This window comes from Martes martes, assembly GCF_963455335.1.
Source record: "Martes martes genome assembly, chromosome: 9".
Classification (NCBI taxonomy): domain Eukaryota; kingdom Metazoa; phylum Chordata; class Mammalia; order Carnivora; family Mustelidae; genus Martes; species Martes martes.
This window is the reverse complement of record NC_137896.1, coordinates 113,011,897-113,029,531: the sequence shown is the minus strand read 5'-3', so window position 1 is coordinate 113,029,531 and position 17,635 is coordinate 113,011,897. Positions and strand designations below refer to the sequence as shown.

The window sequence follows — 17,635 nt, the reverse complement described above, 5'->3', positions numbered from 1 at the left end:
TACACATAGGGAAAAGGTTTGGATCGCGTTAGACTGGACTTCTGTGGGAAACATTTTATGGCCTGTTGGGGGTTTCCTTCTGTGAGGTCCAAAGCTCTTTCCTTAAGTGGAAAGGGGCTTGTGTTTTGCCAGATCCTCCCACCCATTCCACAGGTCAAATAATGAATCTAGTAGAAATATGGAAAAGTTTAGTCTGTACGTGTGCCAAAAATTGCCACTCTGAAGGCAGCAGTGTAAACAGTGTGTGACTAATCCTTTCTTTTAAGGAAAGAAATTGTATGCGATTGTTTCCCCTCTGCTTATAAAGATACAGAGGTTTCCACGGACTCAGGTCTTCAGATGGCCAGCGCTACCCCTAAGCTCCAGCCTCTTTTTCCTTGTCTGTCTTGTCCATGTGTCACAGCACGCCACCTATCAAGTGTATGGCCCGTTGCAGCCACACTCCTGTCACTACAGAAAACACACTGTGGATGGTACCAGTGACCTCCCAACCCAGGCATGACCTTTCCTCATTTCATTCCTTGCTTTTTCTGCTGCAGTTGGCAGGTGATGTTCTCTCCTTTCCTCCAAGGAACTTTCTTCCGTTTATTCTTTCGGGACCCACATTATTCTTGTTTATCTCCTAATTCCCCCCCCCATTTTCTCTTTATGTCCCTACCCTTAAGTGTGAATATCCTCCAGACCATGTGGCTCTGTGTTCTTTTTTTCTGAAACATTTTTGCCTTTGAAGAAGTTGGCTCCTCTTAGAACCTCACTTTTCCACATCTTGGAGGCTTTCCCGAATTGCCCCCCGGAGACTTGCTCCGTGTTCTGTCTCAAACATAATTATTGTCCTCACAAACTGACCCTTTCTTCTGCCTGCCGTAACTCAGCATGCTTCTTTGCTGTTTCTTTTCCCCTTGGCCTTGAACAAAAGTAACTGTCCAGCCAGCTAGGCTTGAAACCTTCATTGTCACCTGAGTCCTTTCCCTTTTGCCCCCAGCTGTCCTGCCTTTACAGCTCAAGTCCTATTGGTCCTTCTGGTAGTTTGTCTCCACCCAACCAATTCCTCATGTTCCTTTTAGATGCTGTCTAAACACTTCTTGCCATAGAAAGTGAAGATTTAGCTCACTTACCTCACCTCTCACTCCCCACCCTTTCTCTCAAAATCATTATTTCATTTTCGTAGCCTGTGCACACCCCAAGAGCAGATTGTGCCTCTGTTTTTTCTTGTCAACATCATCTCTCAAGGTCATGAATCTTATCTGATGACTTTGCATTTCATAAGGTGAGGGCAGTGGCTGTCCCAGTCTTGCCTCCCCTTCTCCTCTTCTTCTAGAATCTTCCAACCTTCTCTGGCTAACTCTGTACATTAATATCACCAAAGTTGGGAACCTGGTTGTTCCTGACAGTTACAGCATTTGCAATATTTTGTCCATGGGAGTACCACTCAGTGCTGGGGTTTCTCTCCGTGTGTCATGGTTCTCTCTCTTGTATGCTCCTTGAAGAAGAGTGTTACTGGTATCACGTTTGAATGTATTCTCCATTTTTCTTTCCGGTGGTTGCATTTTATACCATATAGTCAAGTGTCTCCAACATTGCAGTTGTATTTTCCATTCCTGTGACTCCTTTTCCCCCCTAGGATCATTCTCCTGGAACTCCCTGTCTTCCCGATTTCCTGGCAAGCATCTTTTCAGGGGGAAAATGGGAGACCAGTCTTTGAGCTAGAGGAACCCAGAATCCAGAATGAGAAGGCCTTACTCTGGGAGTGGGGAGCAGTAAGTTTTGTGGTTTATACAACATAGTTCCATTCTTTTAGAGAAGAGTATTCATTTTTCCCCCCTCAGAAGGGTAGAAGTCTGACTTCTGGATGTTCTGTTTGCTAGAGTTGGGGAGGATAACTGCCTTTATATAAAGATTTTTAGTTAAGACACCAGTGTTCAGCTCTACTTTTTTTTTTTTTTTTAATCACCCTTTGCTTTACTTGGTTTCAGATCCAAAACTCCTCTGTGTTTCCCTGAGAAGATTGTCTCCTTTGTGCCTGTGCCCTCACAGAGTGATTCTTGACTAGTGCCCTTACGCCTACTGGTTGCAACCCATTAGGGAGTCATGAAGTCATGAAATCAATGTAGTGGTTCAGGACTGTCACTTAAAAAAACAGATGAGCAGACAAAATCTCAAAGTGTCCTACACATGCTAAGGGTAAATACTATTTTATAACTCTTGTTTTAGTTAAATAAAAACACAGACCTATATGTATATACACCGATTGGATCTCCAAGTAAAATGGACTTCTTACTGCAGGTTGAACTAAAAGAAATTAGGAAGGTATTTTTCAAGCCACGGCTTCCTCCTGGCTGCTACAACAGTCAGCATTTCTCAATCCAATTTGAATCTTACAGATTTGTTGAAATATCTCTTGTGTGTTTATTAATGGGTACAACGAACCATGTTTAGTCCCCTCTGTGGCACAGGTATTGATGGATCCAAAGCCATGCTGGTACAGGGACCTAGAGATCCAGCTCGGCCAAGTGTTAACCCCTTCTTTACAGGATTGAAGGGCTGTGTATTCTGGGAGGCCCAGTGCTGGGAGGAGGGAGGGGCATAAGGGCCTTGGGATAGCAGCTGTTTATTAGAATGGAATATTTCCATATTTTAATGACTTATGTGGCTGTACTGTTGTGTAACAGCCAAATAACTCTGGATTTAAATTTTTTTATTCCTTATAATTTTAAGGACATCTTTGGAGATAGGTGAGACATTCTAGGTATCTAAAGCAAAACAAAACAAAAAGCCCCCATTTTGAACCAGAGGTCCTACAGTTTTCATTTTTAGCTTAATTTTCTCAAATATTTTAGTTCTCTTTTTTAAAAAAATTGTAATGCACGGCACCTGGGTGGCTCAGCGGGTTAAAGCCTCTGCCTTCGGCTCGGGTCATGATCCCAGCATCCTGGGATCGAGCCCTACATCAGGCTCTCTGCTCAGCGGGGAGCCTGCTTCCTCCTCTCTCTCTGCCTGCCTCTCTGCCTACTTGTGATATCCGTCAAATAAATAAATAAAATCTTTTAAAAATAAATAAATAAATAAATAAAACTGTAATGCTCTGACACATCTTATGCTCACTAGTGATTGTCAAGTCTCCCGCCCCCACCCAGCCCCGGGAGGAAGGAAGAATGGAGAAAACCCAATTGAAATGAAAGGAGGGAGATCATTCCTGAAATACTTAGGCAAAAGAGAAGAGTTAAAGAGGATATGTATTTGTAGGAGTTAAGGAGGTGTTCCGGAGTAGAAGTGACTGAATGGTGACATTAGAGGGAAAAGTGGAGGCTGGCCGTGAAGGGAGGAAGAGAGAAGAGAGTGCGAATCGTGTCTTTGTGAAATGAGTGATGGCTCGGCTTCCTCCGTTTGCCCCAGGTGGTGCCTCCGTCCGTGGCTTTGCTTCTTTCTTTGTGGGGCTGTCATGTACAGTAGCCTCAGTCTGTTCCTGTGTGTTGCACTGGGGGAAAGGAAAGGTGATGGAGGAAGGGGAAGTGCCGTTCAGGTGTAGCTCCGTATCTGGGCTGTGTTTGCGACTTGGCTAGTGTTTCTACTCTAGGGAGACTTAAGTACCGTTACAGTGGCTCATTTCCCTAAGTCCATGCTGGCTGAGAGTCGTCACTCAAGTTCGAGACCCGGTAAGCCTGTCTTCCTTGTTTGTTCATTACTTTCCAGGTAGGGGTAGGGAAAAGGAGCCCATACATAAGCTTTCAGCTCATTTCATGGTGCCTCTCACTTCCTTGATTCGGAGGGGAGAGAAGGGAGGACCTCAACTAGCAGGCAGACCCCCCTCCCCGCCTCCCACCTGCCCCGCCCTGCGTCCATCCTACCTGGCAGTGGTCAGAGCTGGAATGCTGTCCTCTTGCGAACAGAAGTACTTCTGCCAGCAGGTGCCAGCAGCATCGGGACAGGATGACAGCATAGTTGGGTAGTGAGTTGCTCCGGAGATGAGAAGAAGGGCTTCCCGTTTGCTCGAGGCCGATGGAGTAGACGTGTGGTTCTTATCATTCACCACCAGATGTGTCCAGCTGTTACACTTTCTACTCGATCCCAACCAAACATGCTTAAAGTTCAAACCAACACTTACATCATCAAAACAAAAGTGTTTACAGCATTAAGCCTTACTTAGGCTTTTAGTAATTTAAGTCATTAGTGATAGAGGGAATGCCCTTCCGTGGAATTGTGTCTGGGAAAACTCAGGCCCAGGGTGGATTTTCCTAGGCTTTCCTGCAACTCTCAGTTTTAGAATGGTGGGTCGAGGTCCCTGACTGGCTAAGAGGGAAGCACTCTTCATCCCAGCCTCTCCTTTCATTTCCCATGAACCCCTTGTCCCACAGAAGCACTCATTCATCAGCTCTAGTTAGAGTCAGTCAAACAGGCTGACTTTATTCAGGACTGCTCCTGATTTTGATGAGATACTGTGTGGTGCTGTTTTGGGTGGCTTGACGGTTAACCTTTCATACTCACCCGTCACAGTGTCATTTCTTCCTCTCATATAGAGTCCCTCTTTAGGGACACTCTTTGGGGCTTTGGGGTACCTTATAGTGTGATTCTATCCCAGTCAACCATTTCCTAAGTTCCAGTATCATAGTTTGGAAATATTTTGATTGATTGAGGTGGTTTTAATGTGCCACATTTGATAAAATTCAAGGTTACACTGGAAAGGTCTCCTTCCATAGGCTCTGTTGGCTGTTAAAATGCTCTGTCCCAGCAGTTTTGGTAGCAATTAAGCATTTTCTGGAATTAGTTGGCATATCTTCTTTATATTATTTGATTATTTATTCGTCTGGTTTAGCTAATGATTTTAGTCCTGTTCCCCAGGGAATTATTAAATCTGGGCAAAGGCTTATTATTTTAAAGTTGACATGCTGAATAATATTCTGTCGTGTACATATTACCACATCTTCTTTATCCATTCATCTATCGATGGACACTTGGGCTGTTTCCTTGTCATGGCTATGGTAGATAATGCTGCTGTAAACATAGGGGTGCATGATCCCTTTGAATTAGAATTTTTGTATAGTTTGGATAAAATACCCAGAACTAATATAACACTTTATGTTAACTCTACCAGATTAAAATTTAAAAAAAAAACCAAAAACTTAAAAGAAGAATGGTTTCCATTACATGGAACAAAAGAGAACTGTCCTAGAAAATGGCTGGGCAAGAGAGTGAGTACACAGTAATTGTGTTCAGGAGTCCCCAAGGTTCTGGACTCGTGATAGTGAAGAAATGAGATTGTGCTTAGTTATTCTTACCATTGTTATTATTCTTGGGAATTAATCATTATAAAACATTTAACCAGAATAGTACAGTTTTTAATTATTATGAGATGCAGCATAAAATATTGAAATGTTAACTAGAAAAAGTTGAATGTTTCTTCCTTATCATAATTATATTTCAAGAAATAATTTCAAAAATTCTTTTTTTCCAGTTTTTATGGGTTCAGAATTTTTTTTTTTAAAGATTTTATTTATTTATTTGACAGGCAGAGATCACAAGTAGGTGGAGAAACAGGCAGAGAGAGAGGAAGGGAAGCAGGCTCCCTGCTGAGCAGAGAGCCCGACACGGGGCTCCATCCCGGGACCCTGGGATCATGACCCGAGCCGAAGGCAGAGGCTTTAACCCACTGAGCCACCCAGGCGCCTCCGGGTTCAGAATTTTTATGAGCCTTTTCTTCCTTGCGCTGTGTGACAGAGGTTCTATGGTACCGGTTAGGAGGGTGAGGCTCGAGGAGCTCGCCCATCTTCCCTTCTGTCATTAGGAAGGTCCCACCGTCAACTGTTCAGGCTCTGATTGTTGACAGTTAGTTTTGCATAACTGGTCAACCTGGGAATTTCTTTCATAGCCCCCTTTCTGTTTTTCCTTCTTCCTTTCCCCTCTTTGCATTTCCAATACTGTCTACTTACCAGTATATATAAAATGCACTTTTTAAATATGTGAACCTTCTCACGTATAGGTCATTGTCTTTCTTACGTATAAATGTCATGTGTTCTGCGTATGGGCTGTACTAACTTTGCTCTGAATCCTGTGATAGACTCCGTCTGTGGTGGTCTGTTCAGCCTGTTCTTGACTATATAGGCAGAGTCCCTTTTTACGTTAAGGTTCCTTCCTTCCTTCTGTCTTTCCTTCCTCCTTTCCTTCCTTCCTTCCTTCCTTCCCTTTAAAGATTTATTTATTTTAGAGAGAGAGAGAGAGAAATAGAGCACACGCGTGTGGGTGTGTGTGTGTACGCGCACACGTGTGCACAAGCTAGGGAGAGGGAGACAGAGTGTGGAGCCTAATGCAGGGCTTAGCCTCACAACCCCCAGATCATGACCTGAGACCAAACCAAGGGTCGAATGCTTAATCGACTGAGCCACCTTGGTGCCCTTTGTTAAGGTTTCTAAGCATATAAGTGTTTAGTCCCTTGTATTATAAATGGTCAACTATAGTATTTGAAGGGAAAATTGAGCTTTGTGTGGAGTCTCTTTCCTTTCTAAGTTAAATTTCTTATTTTTCCCACCTTATCTTTAAAAATCCATGATTAATTTCCCTATCCCGGCTTTGTTTCTTCCCAGAGTGACACCCCTTTCCTCACAGAATGTGATGATTCATCATGGCCAGACCCAGGATTACGTGCTCAAGCCTAAGTACTTTGCAGCCCAGAAGGTGATTTCGGGAGAGCAGTCCACTGAAGGTTCGTTTCCTTTGAGATACGGGCAGGGTCGAGTCCCGGCACCTTTTCAGTGTGAGTATAGTCCAGTCAACAATTTTTCTAAGTTATAGTATCATAGCTTGGAAATACTCTGTTTGGTTTAGATGGCTTTAATGTGTCACAGTAGATAAAACTTAAGAGTTGTTAAAAAAAGAAACCAGAAAAACCAAAAAACAACCCAAACACAACAAACCCACCCTGGTTCCCAAAACAACCAGACAGCAGCCCATTTTCTTTATTTTTGAGGAAAGGCAGTTTCCTTGGTTGTTGGCGAAGAGTCCGTAGTGACCTGCCTGTAATTTCTGCAAGATGGCGCCATTTCTGAGACATGCTTGGTCTCCTTTTAGATACAGTTGTATGCCTGACATGTTTACATTGATAAAATATTTTCTTTAGTAAAATAGCCAGGATTCATGCCCTGTGAAATGTCTGAAATGCCCTGCATTACTCTCTGAGGTTCACCTCCAGTGGATATTTTTATGACCCGAGTTCCACTTTTCAGTGTATGGCGCTGATGGCGTGGTAGTTTTTCGTCTGAGTTTGTAAAGAGTATTGTATTGGTGCCCAGCTTGGTTAATACCTCACTATGTGGGGAGCTCAAGGACAAGCCCTGGCTCAAAGGGTGGGGAATGTGATGATTTGTGGTTTAGGTATTACAGAGTGTCTGCTGGCAGCATCTGGAGGAAACGTTCTGGAGTTCAGAGCTGAGAGCTAGACGCACGCGCTCGTTCCAGCAGCTTCCTGCTCCGTCTCACGTTGACTGATTGCCTCCGCCACAAGTAATGAAAGAGAATGCCAGTTGTTTGGTTGGAAAGGAGTGTCTTTCACCACCAGAAAGAGTGAGGATAGCCGAGAGAGAGTGTTTACTGCTGTTGGGTCCTTCAGACGTCTCTCTCTGCGTGGGTTTGGTTCCATGGGCCTAGGGCCACCTCGCTGAGTTGGTCACTGTTTGAGAGTGATTGACTCTTCCCTTAGAATTGGTGACTTAACAAAAAGAGTATCTCATGTAAGGTTTGCACATTGCACTTTTCTTTTTTTTTTTTTTTTTCTGAGAAAATTCTGCTCAGTGACCTGAGGCTGGATTCCCCAGAGCAATAATAGTTGGATGAGGTTGACTGGGCCCATGAAGACAAGCAAGCTCTGGGGATTTTCAAGAGGGAAGAATGGAGAAATCCTATAGATGATCTCCTTGTCCATTAGGCAAGATACTTCCCTGTTATTTGCAGAACAATCGAGGTGTCCATCTTGTTTTTAAAGACCCTTTGGTGTAAGTGCTTCATAACTTATTCTTTGTGAATATCCCTGAGTATATAATATTTGTCTAATCTTAATTAAAAAAATTAACCTCAAAGAGGTACTAATTATTTCCTTGGATTTTTATATAGATCAGGGATTTCGTAGAAGCTTTCCAGATTTAGATTGTGATGGGAGGAGAGTTTTTGGAAATTTATAATCATACTGGTGAGGAAGAGAATTTTGAACTATATGGTAACATCAGGAAAAGGTGGTCTGAGAATCACTGGTATAAGACTAGGGATGATACTGGTTTTGATTTGTTGATGATTTGTTATTGGAATGACGGGTCCCACAATGTGTGTGTATATTTTAAACTCTCAGACCTTTTGAGAGGTCTTCTGGACCAGAATGTTCTTCTGGAAGATGAAATTATATTTTAGAAAAATAGGAAGAGAAGTTTATCTGTATTGCCCATAAATTTCTCACCCATTCTGTTTAAATGTAGTTTTTCCACAGCTGGGAACTAATAAAGTAATTCAGACTAACACATAATCACCGTGATGGGGTTCTCTGCTCAAACTCCCCAGAAGTTAGTGGCTGTTCAAAAAAAAAAAAAAAAAAAGCTCAGGATAATTGAAATAGGCATTTGGGAAGGCCAGGAAAGGAGATGTGGCTGTTTTCTGCTGAGCCCAGAACTCTGTTGAGAGCTGGAAGGCTAATGGGAAAGTTTTAGAAAGAGGTAATTTGGCAGGACTATGAGGATACGGATATGGCAAAATTGAGTGAAAACAACAATAGAAAGATTAAAACTAGAAAGGAGGGACAAGGAATACTAAGAACCTAAAAGTAATGTCTTCACCTTAGGTGAAAAGAGCCCCCAAGGAAACCTTATATATAATGGAAAGGGAGAGAAAGTTAGCAAAGTCTAAGGAAAAGCAGGAACTTCTAATGTCTTTACTTTCATCCTTATAGAAGAGATCAAATGTAAACAGACGAAACTCTCACTTTGCTGAAGAATTTTAAGGTCCAATTTTAAGTGTAGATCATCCTGACTCATGAGAAAAACAGAAGATATTACCAGCAGGTAGGGATAATATGTCTTGGAAAGAGACTTAGCAACCAGCGTCCACCGTCGTTACTTTTGGGAAGCTTCGGCAACTAAAGAAAACATTGAGGTTGGCAAAAGCCAAGGGTTGTTTCCCTGTTGAATTGAAATAAAAGACGTGGTCTGCTGTAGTGAATTTAAGTTTAATAGTACCATGCAAACAGCATTCACGATACTTACTGGGAGCTCTAAGCATGGTGTAAATTAACCACCTTGTAATAGGGGAGCCATAGCCCTACAAGCCCAAGTGAATAAGGATTTGCTGTTGATGCGCAGGAGGACAAGAGAGAAAATGGTCAGAAGAAGAGGGAAAAGGATGACAGTGGCTGGGGGGGTGGGGGGTGATGGGTCCAGTAAAGCAAAGTGTGTTAATATGCTATGTCTAGCACTCTCTAGATAAAGTAGATAGGCAGAAACAAACTCCCACATTGCTAGGGAGGTGTTCTCTGCTGTAAAGCATGAGCATTTTATTAGAATTTCCCAGAGATTTGTTGACCTGATGCGCCATCCCTTACCACTGTGCACACTCTGCGTTCCCTATTTTCGTTCTGTGCTTTGCCATCCTTCTGAGTCACTTCCCAGGTCGCTTGACATCCTGTATTGGGCGTTGGCTGCTTACTGGTTATCTCTAGTGACAGATTAATAGTGGGGCTATGCTTTATTCATTGGTCTTAAGAATTTAATTTGCATGAGTATCCACTACAGCAGGGGTCTGTAAACTTTCTTTTGAAGGATTCGATAGTAAATACTGCAGGTTTGGTGAGCCAAGGTTCATAATTGTGAGGATGTCACAGATAGGTTCTTACGTAACTGTTACAAATGTGACATTTAAAAATGTGAAAAGCGTTCTTAGCTGGCAGGTTGTAAAAAAAAAAAAATTATTTTATTTTTTTTTGAGTGGCTGGCTTGATTAGTCTCCTGGGTGGTCAAGTGCCGATCTAGTGACTTAGTCTCTCAGTGTACAAAAAACATCTATATTTTGGGCCTGTAGGTACCTAGGTCATACCCATTGAGCTAAAAGCTGTCCAAGAGGCTCTGTCACCAGCTGTCCTTCATTGTCACTGTCCCTGCAGCCCACCCTCCTCACCATCATGTTCTCAGATAAATCTCCATTAGTTCAAAAGCAGCCAAAAATGTATGAACTACTAGACCACTCTTGTCTGATAAGTCCAGTTTCCTTTCTTGTTAGAATGGCAGGCCACACAGCAATTGGGAAAATAACGGATGTCACTCCTGATTGTTTAAGGAAAGTCATTTAATATTGACAGAAATAACATTTTTATTGGATGAACCGGTAACTGCCATCTGGCTAGACTAAATCACATTAAGCCATCACCTGAAGTCCTCCAAAAGTTAAACATAGTGACTATAGGACCCATCGTTTCCACTTCTAGGTATATATCCAAGAGAATTGAAAACACGTGTTCACACAAAAACTTGTATACAAATGTCCATAGCATTATTCATAACAACCAAAAAGTGAGAACGACCAAAAAGTCTCTCATCTGATGAATATGGAAACCAAATGTGGTATATCTTACAAGGGGTCGTTCAGCCATAAAGAAGGAATGGAATACTGATGCATGCCACAGCGTGAATGAACCTTGAAAACATGTGGAGTGAAGGAATCTAGACACGAAAGGATTCAGATCACATATAATTCCATTATACGAATTGTCCAGAACAGGCAAATCCATACAGACAAAGTAGATTAGTGATTGCTAGGAGTTGAGGAGAGGGGGAGTGATTGTTTATGGATAAGGAGTTTCTTTTGGATTGGTACGTATTGTGGAATTAGATAGTCATGGTGGTTGTATGACCTATGAATATATTAAAAGCCCTGTTATGTTAAAAAATTTTAAAGTAATATATATATACATATATATATTTTGTGTATGTGTCATGTAGGTAGTTACAAAAGACTTAGCATGAACTCCAGGAATGGAACTTCTTGGGCTCTCTCTAAGTATGGTATGGGCTGAGGGGTCTGCTTTATCCAATATCTTCCTTGGTGACGTCTAGGAAAAAATTGAGTATATAAACCAAATTCTGTTGTGTTTATTTTAGTATTTATAACCCAGAGGAAGAAAAGTTAAAGTGACTTGATAACATTTGAAAGATCATTTTACAAAAAACTGTGGAGATTATTAGTACAGCGTACGTTCAGGGGCAAACCCAAATAATTTGTATAAAAAAGAGATTAGTTTGGCATAACTTGCTAGAAAAAGGCCTTGAAGGTAGTGAGTATCCATACGACTGTCTGCTATTAGAGTAAAAACACCATGGGATGCTTGATGATGCTAAAAGCAGAGATATTTGTTATAATCTATGGTGGAAGGACATTTTTATCTTCAGGGTTATAAGTACTAGACAGCTTCCTAAGAAAGGCAGTAGACTTACTTAAAAAGGAGGTCATTAGGATGAGCAGAAACATTCATGTAACTGAAGTGGTTTGGAGGTTATGCAAAGAGTTCTAAGAGCTAAAGGACTGGGCAATCCCTGTCTTAAATATACATCTGCTTCGTCTCCTTTTCTACTGCATTTTAGTATTTGGAAATATTTAGAAATTTAAACTTCTCTAAATCAGATTTTCCATTGTCAGTTCCAGCTGTTTTCCTATCAAGGTGGACCTAGCTTTTAAAACAGGTTATTTGTGTTTCAAGGTCACCTCAAATTTTAATTTCATTTCATTTAAATTTTCTTTAATTTCATTTAAATTTTAAATTTAATTTCAAGTTTCATTTAAATTTTAAATTTCAGGAAAGACACACGTCCACTTTTCCATACTACCTTTTTAAAGTTTTAAAAGCAGGGGCGCCTGGGTGGCTCAGTGGGTTAAGCCTCTGCCTTCGGCTCAGGTCATGATCCCAGTGTCCTGGGATCAGGTCCCGAGTCGGGCTCTCTGCTCAGCGGGGAGCCTGCTTCCTCCCTCTCTCTCTGCCTGCCTCTCTGCCTACTTGTGATCTCTGTCTGTCAAATAAATAAATAAAATCTTAAAGTTTTAAAAGCAGATACAAGTCAGACTCTTAAAAAATTGCCAGTTTTTCCCCTGATGTGCTGAAATACGGGGGAGAGGTGGATTGCTGGCCTTTCAGACACATGGTCCCATTAAATTACAAAAGTTCAGACAAGCTCACTATTTTCAGTGGTAAGTGTAGACTTGCTGCTTGATGAAGCAGCCATCATGGTGTAGGAAGCAGATACGCCGCCCTTGCTGGGCCCCTCTTGACAGAAGAAAATATAATCCTGCCTGCGCTGGGACCACCTTAGCCCTGGATCCTGTGGTGTCTGTTGACTTCTCTCAGGTCCTTGCAACAGATCAGCCAACTCAGCAGCCACCAAGTGGCTGATCACAGGCTACCTGGAGCAGTCACCCAGGTCTCAGGCTGGAGATGGGGGGGCAAAGACGCCATTGTTCTTACAGCGGCAGCCTCGCTGCCGAGGCCCCTGCATCTCAGTTCTGGCCTGACTTTAGCCCCCAGTCCCAGGCAGTGAAGAGTATGGGCCCGTGGGCACAAGACCTCTGCTTTGTACTTCTAGTGACACTGGTTGAGTGTGCTAGCAAGAGCCCTCAGGCTTTGTTCCAAGTGACATCAAGAAGCATAACAAGGTGTGGAAGCATCTCAGGGTTTGCTGGTTAGGTCTCCCCCTTGAAACAGCAAGTTCCTGTGTTTGGAGTGAGGAGTGTGTATGGTTGTAGACTGATACAGCAAAGAGATTCTCCGTAAAACCATGCACTTCCTGGTCGTCCTCACTGTGAGAAGGCAGTGCTTCTGCAAAGGCTCAGAGCTGACAAGGAGTTTTTTCTTTGGCAAAACAAATCCAAAGGTTACGAAGCCAGCCCTGTTTGGCCAGGATGGTTCTGCTTATCCCAACCACTTCAAGGAGGTAGATAAGAACACTGCTAAAATGCTCTGGTGCCCAGTGCCAGTCTGAGTCCTCACAGGGGGAGAGTCTGTGGTATAGCTCAGACAGCCCAGACAGAAAGAAGGTGATGTGAAGAAGAGAGATCAAATTCATCCTCCACCTGCTGGCCCTTCCCAAAAGAAGAGAGAAACCCTGAACCGGCAATTGGGTAAAGACAAATGTAGATGCAGTCGGGAGGAAATGCAAGCCAGATTGTTCTGCGTGGGATGGACTGTGATTGGGAGATCTTCAGGGGAGGAGCAGTTTGAAAATGCAGGTCAAGAGGAGTCGTCCTGAGAACCACCCAAGCCTCACTTTAGGATATCAGTGTGAAGAGAGAAAGGAAAGAGTGGAAGGAGATATTGCACGTGCTGGCAACTCCCCGTGTCTGTGATGCCCTCACTGACAGCGACTGTCAGTGAGGGCATTGCACTCACTGTGGCAGAGTTGCCCCACTGGGGCAAAGTTCTGCCCATAGACTGAGTGTGCACTTCAAGGGAAGGAGAATTCTGTAGGTGCCCGTTCTGCTGCCTGATAGCCCTCCCTGCATGGAGAACACCTTTGGTGGGTCATGTGCAAATAAATGTCTTGGGGATTGGCCCCACACCAGTCCAGTGGGTACGAAGTGGCAGTGGGAACCAGCCAGGAGCTAGATCTTCCAAGAAACCGATGAAAATTAACAAACAATTTAGCATTTAAAAAGCTAGTTGTGAAAAAAGACTGCTTTAAAGAAGGAATTAGGGTAAATCTCCATGCTTTTTTGCCTTATGAAATCAAGTCCTTGATTGGTCTGTTCGGTCACCCACACCACACTTTGTGTGGGCATAAGGAACCTTGAGCCAGTTTCCAGCTGTATGTCAGTGTGGTTGTTAGCACTATAGATGACTAGAAGAATATCACCTCTTGGTGGCTTCAATGCCTAGATGCCAAAGCCACAGCATTCCTTGGTACAAACTGATGTCGAGAAAACATTCCAGTGAATGTGGGTGAAGGATCAGGGTTTTGCTGAGCTGATGTCCTTAAAAATCTATATTCCATTGAGTCCTTCCCTGCTGTAGGGAAGGATTCATGTGCCGTCTTGCCATGGCCACTGTGCCTCTGGGGGGTGGTGAGGGCAGGTGGTATGTTTTATCCAGGAGTTGTCTGATCACATCCCAGTCCAGGAAGGTAGGTGAATATTAACGTTCTCTTTGCCTCTTGATTGCTTCCACACAGTAGAAGATTGCTGGGCAATGGTCGACATAGACTGATTCGAAACACTTCCAGGAAGCTTATCCAGCAATATTAAAAACAACAGTGGAGGAAAACCTAGAGTAAAGGGTTATGTAATCTAAATTCTCCAATGGGCAGCCTTTCATGCCAGAGAAGGAGGTTTCAATCCCAAGGGTCCAAGATTTCATAACAAATAAACAAAGTAATCCAAGGATATTTCTGGGTGTTGAGACCAAGTTCAAGATATTGAGAAATAGATTCTGTATGGTTCCAGAATATTCTGTGATCAAACAGTGATAATGGTGGGGGAAAATGCCATGAGTGAATTTACAGGTTGCCTGGAAAGTGCAAAACAGCATTTTGGGAGGAGAAAATCTGTGTTTGAAAAAGAAGAGATGCTTTACTCAGGCTTTGGATTTCTTTGCCAGAAACAGAGGGCTTTACTTTGATTTTAATTCTGAATAAGAAAATAGTTTCTAGGGAATAATCATTGTTAAAGTTGCAGTGATAGTTTCGATTCAACAGAAATGAGACTATACAAAAATATTGCTAAGGAGATATTCCAAAGGGAATTGATATAAAATTTGTATTTACTCAGGTTAGTCCCCTTAAAGAGGGGTCTTCTTAGCATTGGAAATTACTGCCTTGTGGTGAGTCTATCTTCCCCACTTTTGAGGTAAAGCCCTCCCTACCTCCCTTACATTTTATGACCTTTAAGAGTTTGTGTTGTAATTTTCGACAATTTTAGTTCTGCATGATTTTTTTTGATATTAGTATTAGCCCCTCATGAAATTGAAATGTGCCTTTACTGAAACCCAGTTGCCCAAGTTGTGTTCCTGTACAGAGGAAGTACAAATTCACACAGGGTTGCAATGGGAGGGAAACTTTCTTCCCTAAGAGGTAATTGCAGTAGGATTGTATTTGAGTACTTCTTCTGACAGGAAAACATTAAACCACGAAATGTGTATGTGTGATGCATGTATATGCATATATACACATACATGTTCAATCACATACATAAACATGTGTGTTATTTAAAGAGTTATTTTTCTGAAGCTGCCTACGTTATCCATCTCACCAGGATCTGTTAAAAAAAAAAAAAATTTCATGGGGCCCCTGGGTGGCTCAGTGGGTTAAAACCTCTGCCTTCAGCTCGGGTCCTGATCCCAGGGTCCTGGGATCGAGCCCCGCATCGGGCTCTCTGCTCAGCGGGGAACCTGCTTCCCCCTCTCCCTCTGCCTGCCTCTCTGCCTGCCTGTGATCTCTGTCAGTCAAATAAATAAATAAAATCTTAAAAAAAAAAATTTCATGTAGCCCTCACAGCGCTTCCCACGTTCGCTCTTCCCAAGGTCCCAGCATTTTAACTAAATGAAAACTTTAAACTGGCCGTGGTTGCTCTTGTAAAAAACATCACAGTTATTTCAAAACCTCCATATCCTAGGCACAGACCTAGAAAGCTTCAGGGAAGAACAAGAATCTGGACAGCAGGTGGGAGGGCAGTGGTTGCGGCTCCCTTTGGTAGATGACCCCTGGGCGGCTTGCGTGGGATCGAGTGCTCGCTGCTAACGATGCCTGGAGCCGCAGCTGTGCTGCTTGTTCTAATGCGGGCCACTTAATGGCTACAGGTGCATCTCCTGATGGCCACTGCCTGCCTCAGATCCGGCCAAAAGCCGAGCTTTTCCTCCCACATGTTCAGTTTCCATGCCCCGCAGAGCTCTGCTTCCCTTTGGAGGGGTCCAGAATAACACTCCCCGAAAAAAACCTTTTGATATTTTTTTTTCCCCTTTACTCATCCTTCAGGAATATTATGCCGCCTTTGGTGATACAGTTGGGTAGAGGCTATCGGGTCTGAAGGTCTTTTTCTTTGTGTTTGTAACTGTAGATATTTAACAAAGACAATGCATGATATAAGTGTGATTTAGTTTGTTTTTACAGGGAGAGAGGCACATATATTTTGTTAACATTTTCCTGACCTATTTAACCTTTTTCCATGACATTTTTTTTTTCAGCCCAGAATAGATAATAAAAATGTAGATCTTGGGGCGCCTGGGTGGCCCAGTGGGTTGGGCCTCTGCCTTTGGCTCGGGTCATGATCTCAGGGTCCTGGGATCGAGCTCCGCATCGGGCTCTCTGCTCAGCGGGGAGCCTGCTTCCCCCTCTTTCTCTGTCTGCTTCTCTGCCTACTTGTGATCTCTGTCAAATAAATAAATTAAAAAAAAATGTAGATCTTATTTCTATGTAATTCTTTCTTCCCGCCTCCTCCTTGCCATGGCCTCCTTGCAGGTATAGTGGGTTTTCCCGCCACATTGACTTGGAAGCGTGGCTGTGTGACTTGCTCTTACTAATGGAGTGCGGATGGACAAACAGGGTGCCGGCTCTGAGCTTTAGGTTGTCTGGTTCCCCTCTTCCTTGTACCGCGAAAACCCCATGGATCCAGTCTGCTGGCCTGCCAGTTCCTTTGACTTCTGCTTTTCTTAGATTGCCTTAGCAGGGCACGAGATTGACTTTTTAAGACAATCTGGACAGTTGTTAGTCTCAGAGCAGATGATACTGTTCTAATCAGCTAGGATACATTTAAGTAAAAATGTTTGAGGTCTGGGTGACCTCAGCTTCTCACCACAGTGGACCAGAAGATGGGTGGGCACTCGACCCAAGAAAACCACCCTGAGTTGGCCAGCTGCTCTAAGGTGGCCTGACAGAAGAGCGTTCCCTTAGAGGGATGATACTGATGAAGTAAGATTAATCAGAACCTTTCAAGAAATTTGTAAGTTAGAGTTGAACAGTAAGCAATTGGAGCAGAAGTAGAATACCAAGTAGAAGTAGAAACAGCCGGGAGAAGCTTTGTATCATGTCAGTGTTCGGTCCAAGAAAGAAATCCAACAGCATTTTTTGAAAGGCATTTTCTGGATATAGGGCAACATATAATGGGTTGCTGGAAGTACTACAGATTCTTTTTTTTTTTTTCCATTTTATTTTATTTTATTTCTTTCTAGTGTTCCAGCATTCATTGTTTATGCACCACACCCCATACATGCCCTCCATAATACGGATTCTTAATGTCTTCCCAGTCATAGAAATATATTCTAGTCTCCACCGGGTCTGGCCTGTGTGGCTGACTGTTCTGGGTTGTTGTGAGACTCGCATCTCCCGTTTTGCTGCGCACAGCTTTACTGTTCAGCCCTATCACTTGGGAGTGTGTGCAACACACCCCCAGGGTATTGTAGGCAGAGAACCCAGCGAGCACACATTCTGTTTGAACCTTTTTCCCCTCAACAACTGCATGTCTTCATGTCTCAGAGCACCAACGACTGTCTTTTAGAGAAGGATAGTCCAGCTGCGTTACTCTTCTTCCCTCCCTTAGGCCAGTCTTTATCCTCTTACTCCTGAGAAGGCTTGGGGTGTTGGTAGATGCCCAGAGAAGTGACTGGGGTCAGTTCCATATGTTCCCCAAGACCACTGAGTAC

General features: G+C 43.1%; 1 protein-coding gene across 2 annotated transcripts in view; it reads left to right on the top strand.

Annotated features, from left to right (window-relative positions):
• Positions 1–17,635, top strand: part of LTBP1 (latent transforming growth factor beta binding protein 1) — a gene marked incomplete at its 5' end in the record, with an annotated part of 397,053 nt that overhangs the window by 130,944 nt on the left and 248,474 nt on the right. For both annotated transcript variants that reach the window (XM_080814316.1, XM_080814315.1), the window contains one exon: positions 6,576–6,745. In XM_080814316.1, coding sequence (XP_080670442.1) covers positions 6,576–6,745 — 170 coding nt within the window. The remainder of the gene's footprint in view (positions 1–6,575; positions 6,746–17,635) is intronic.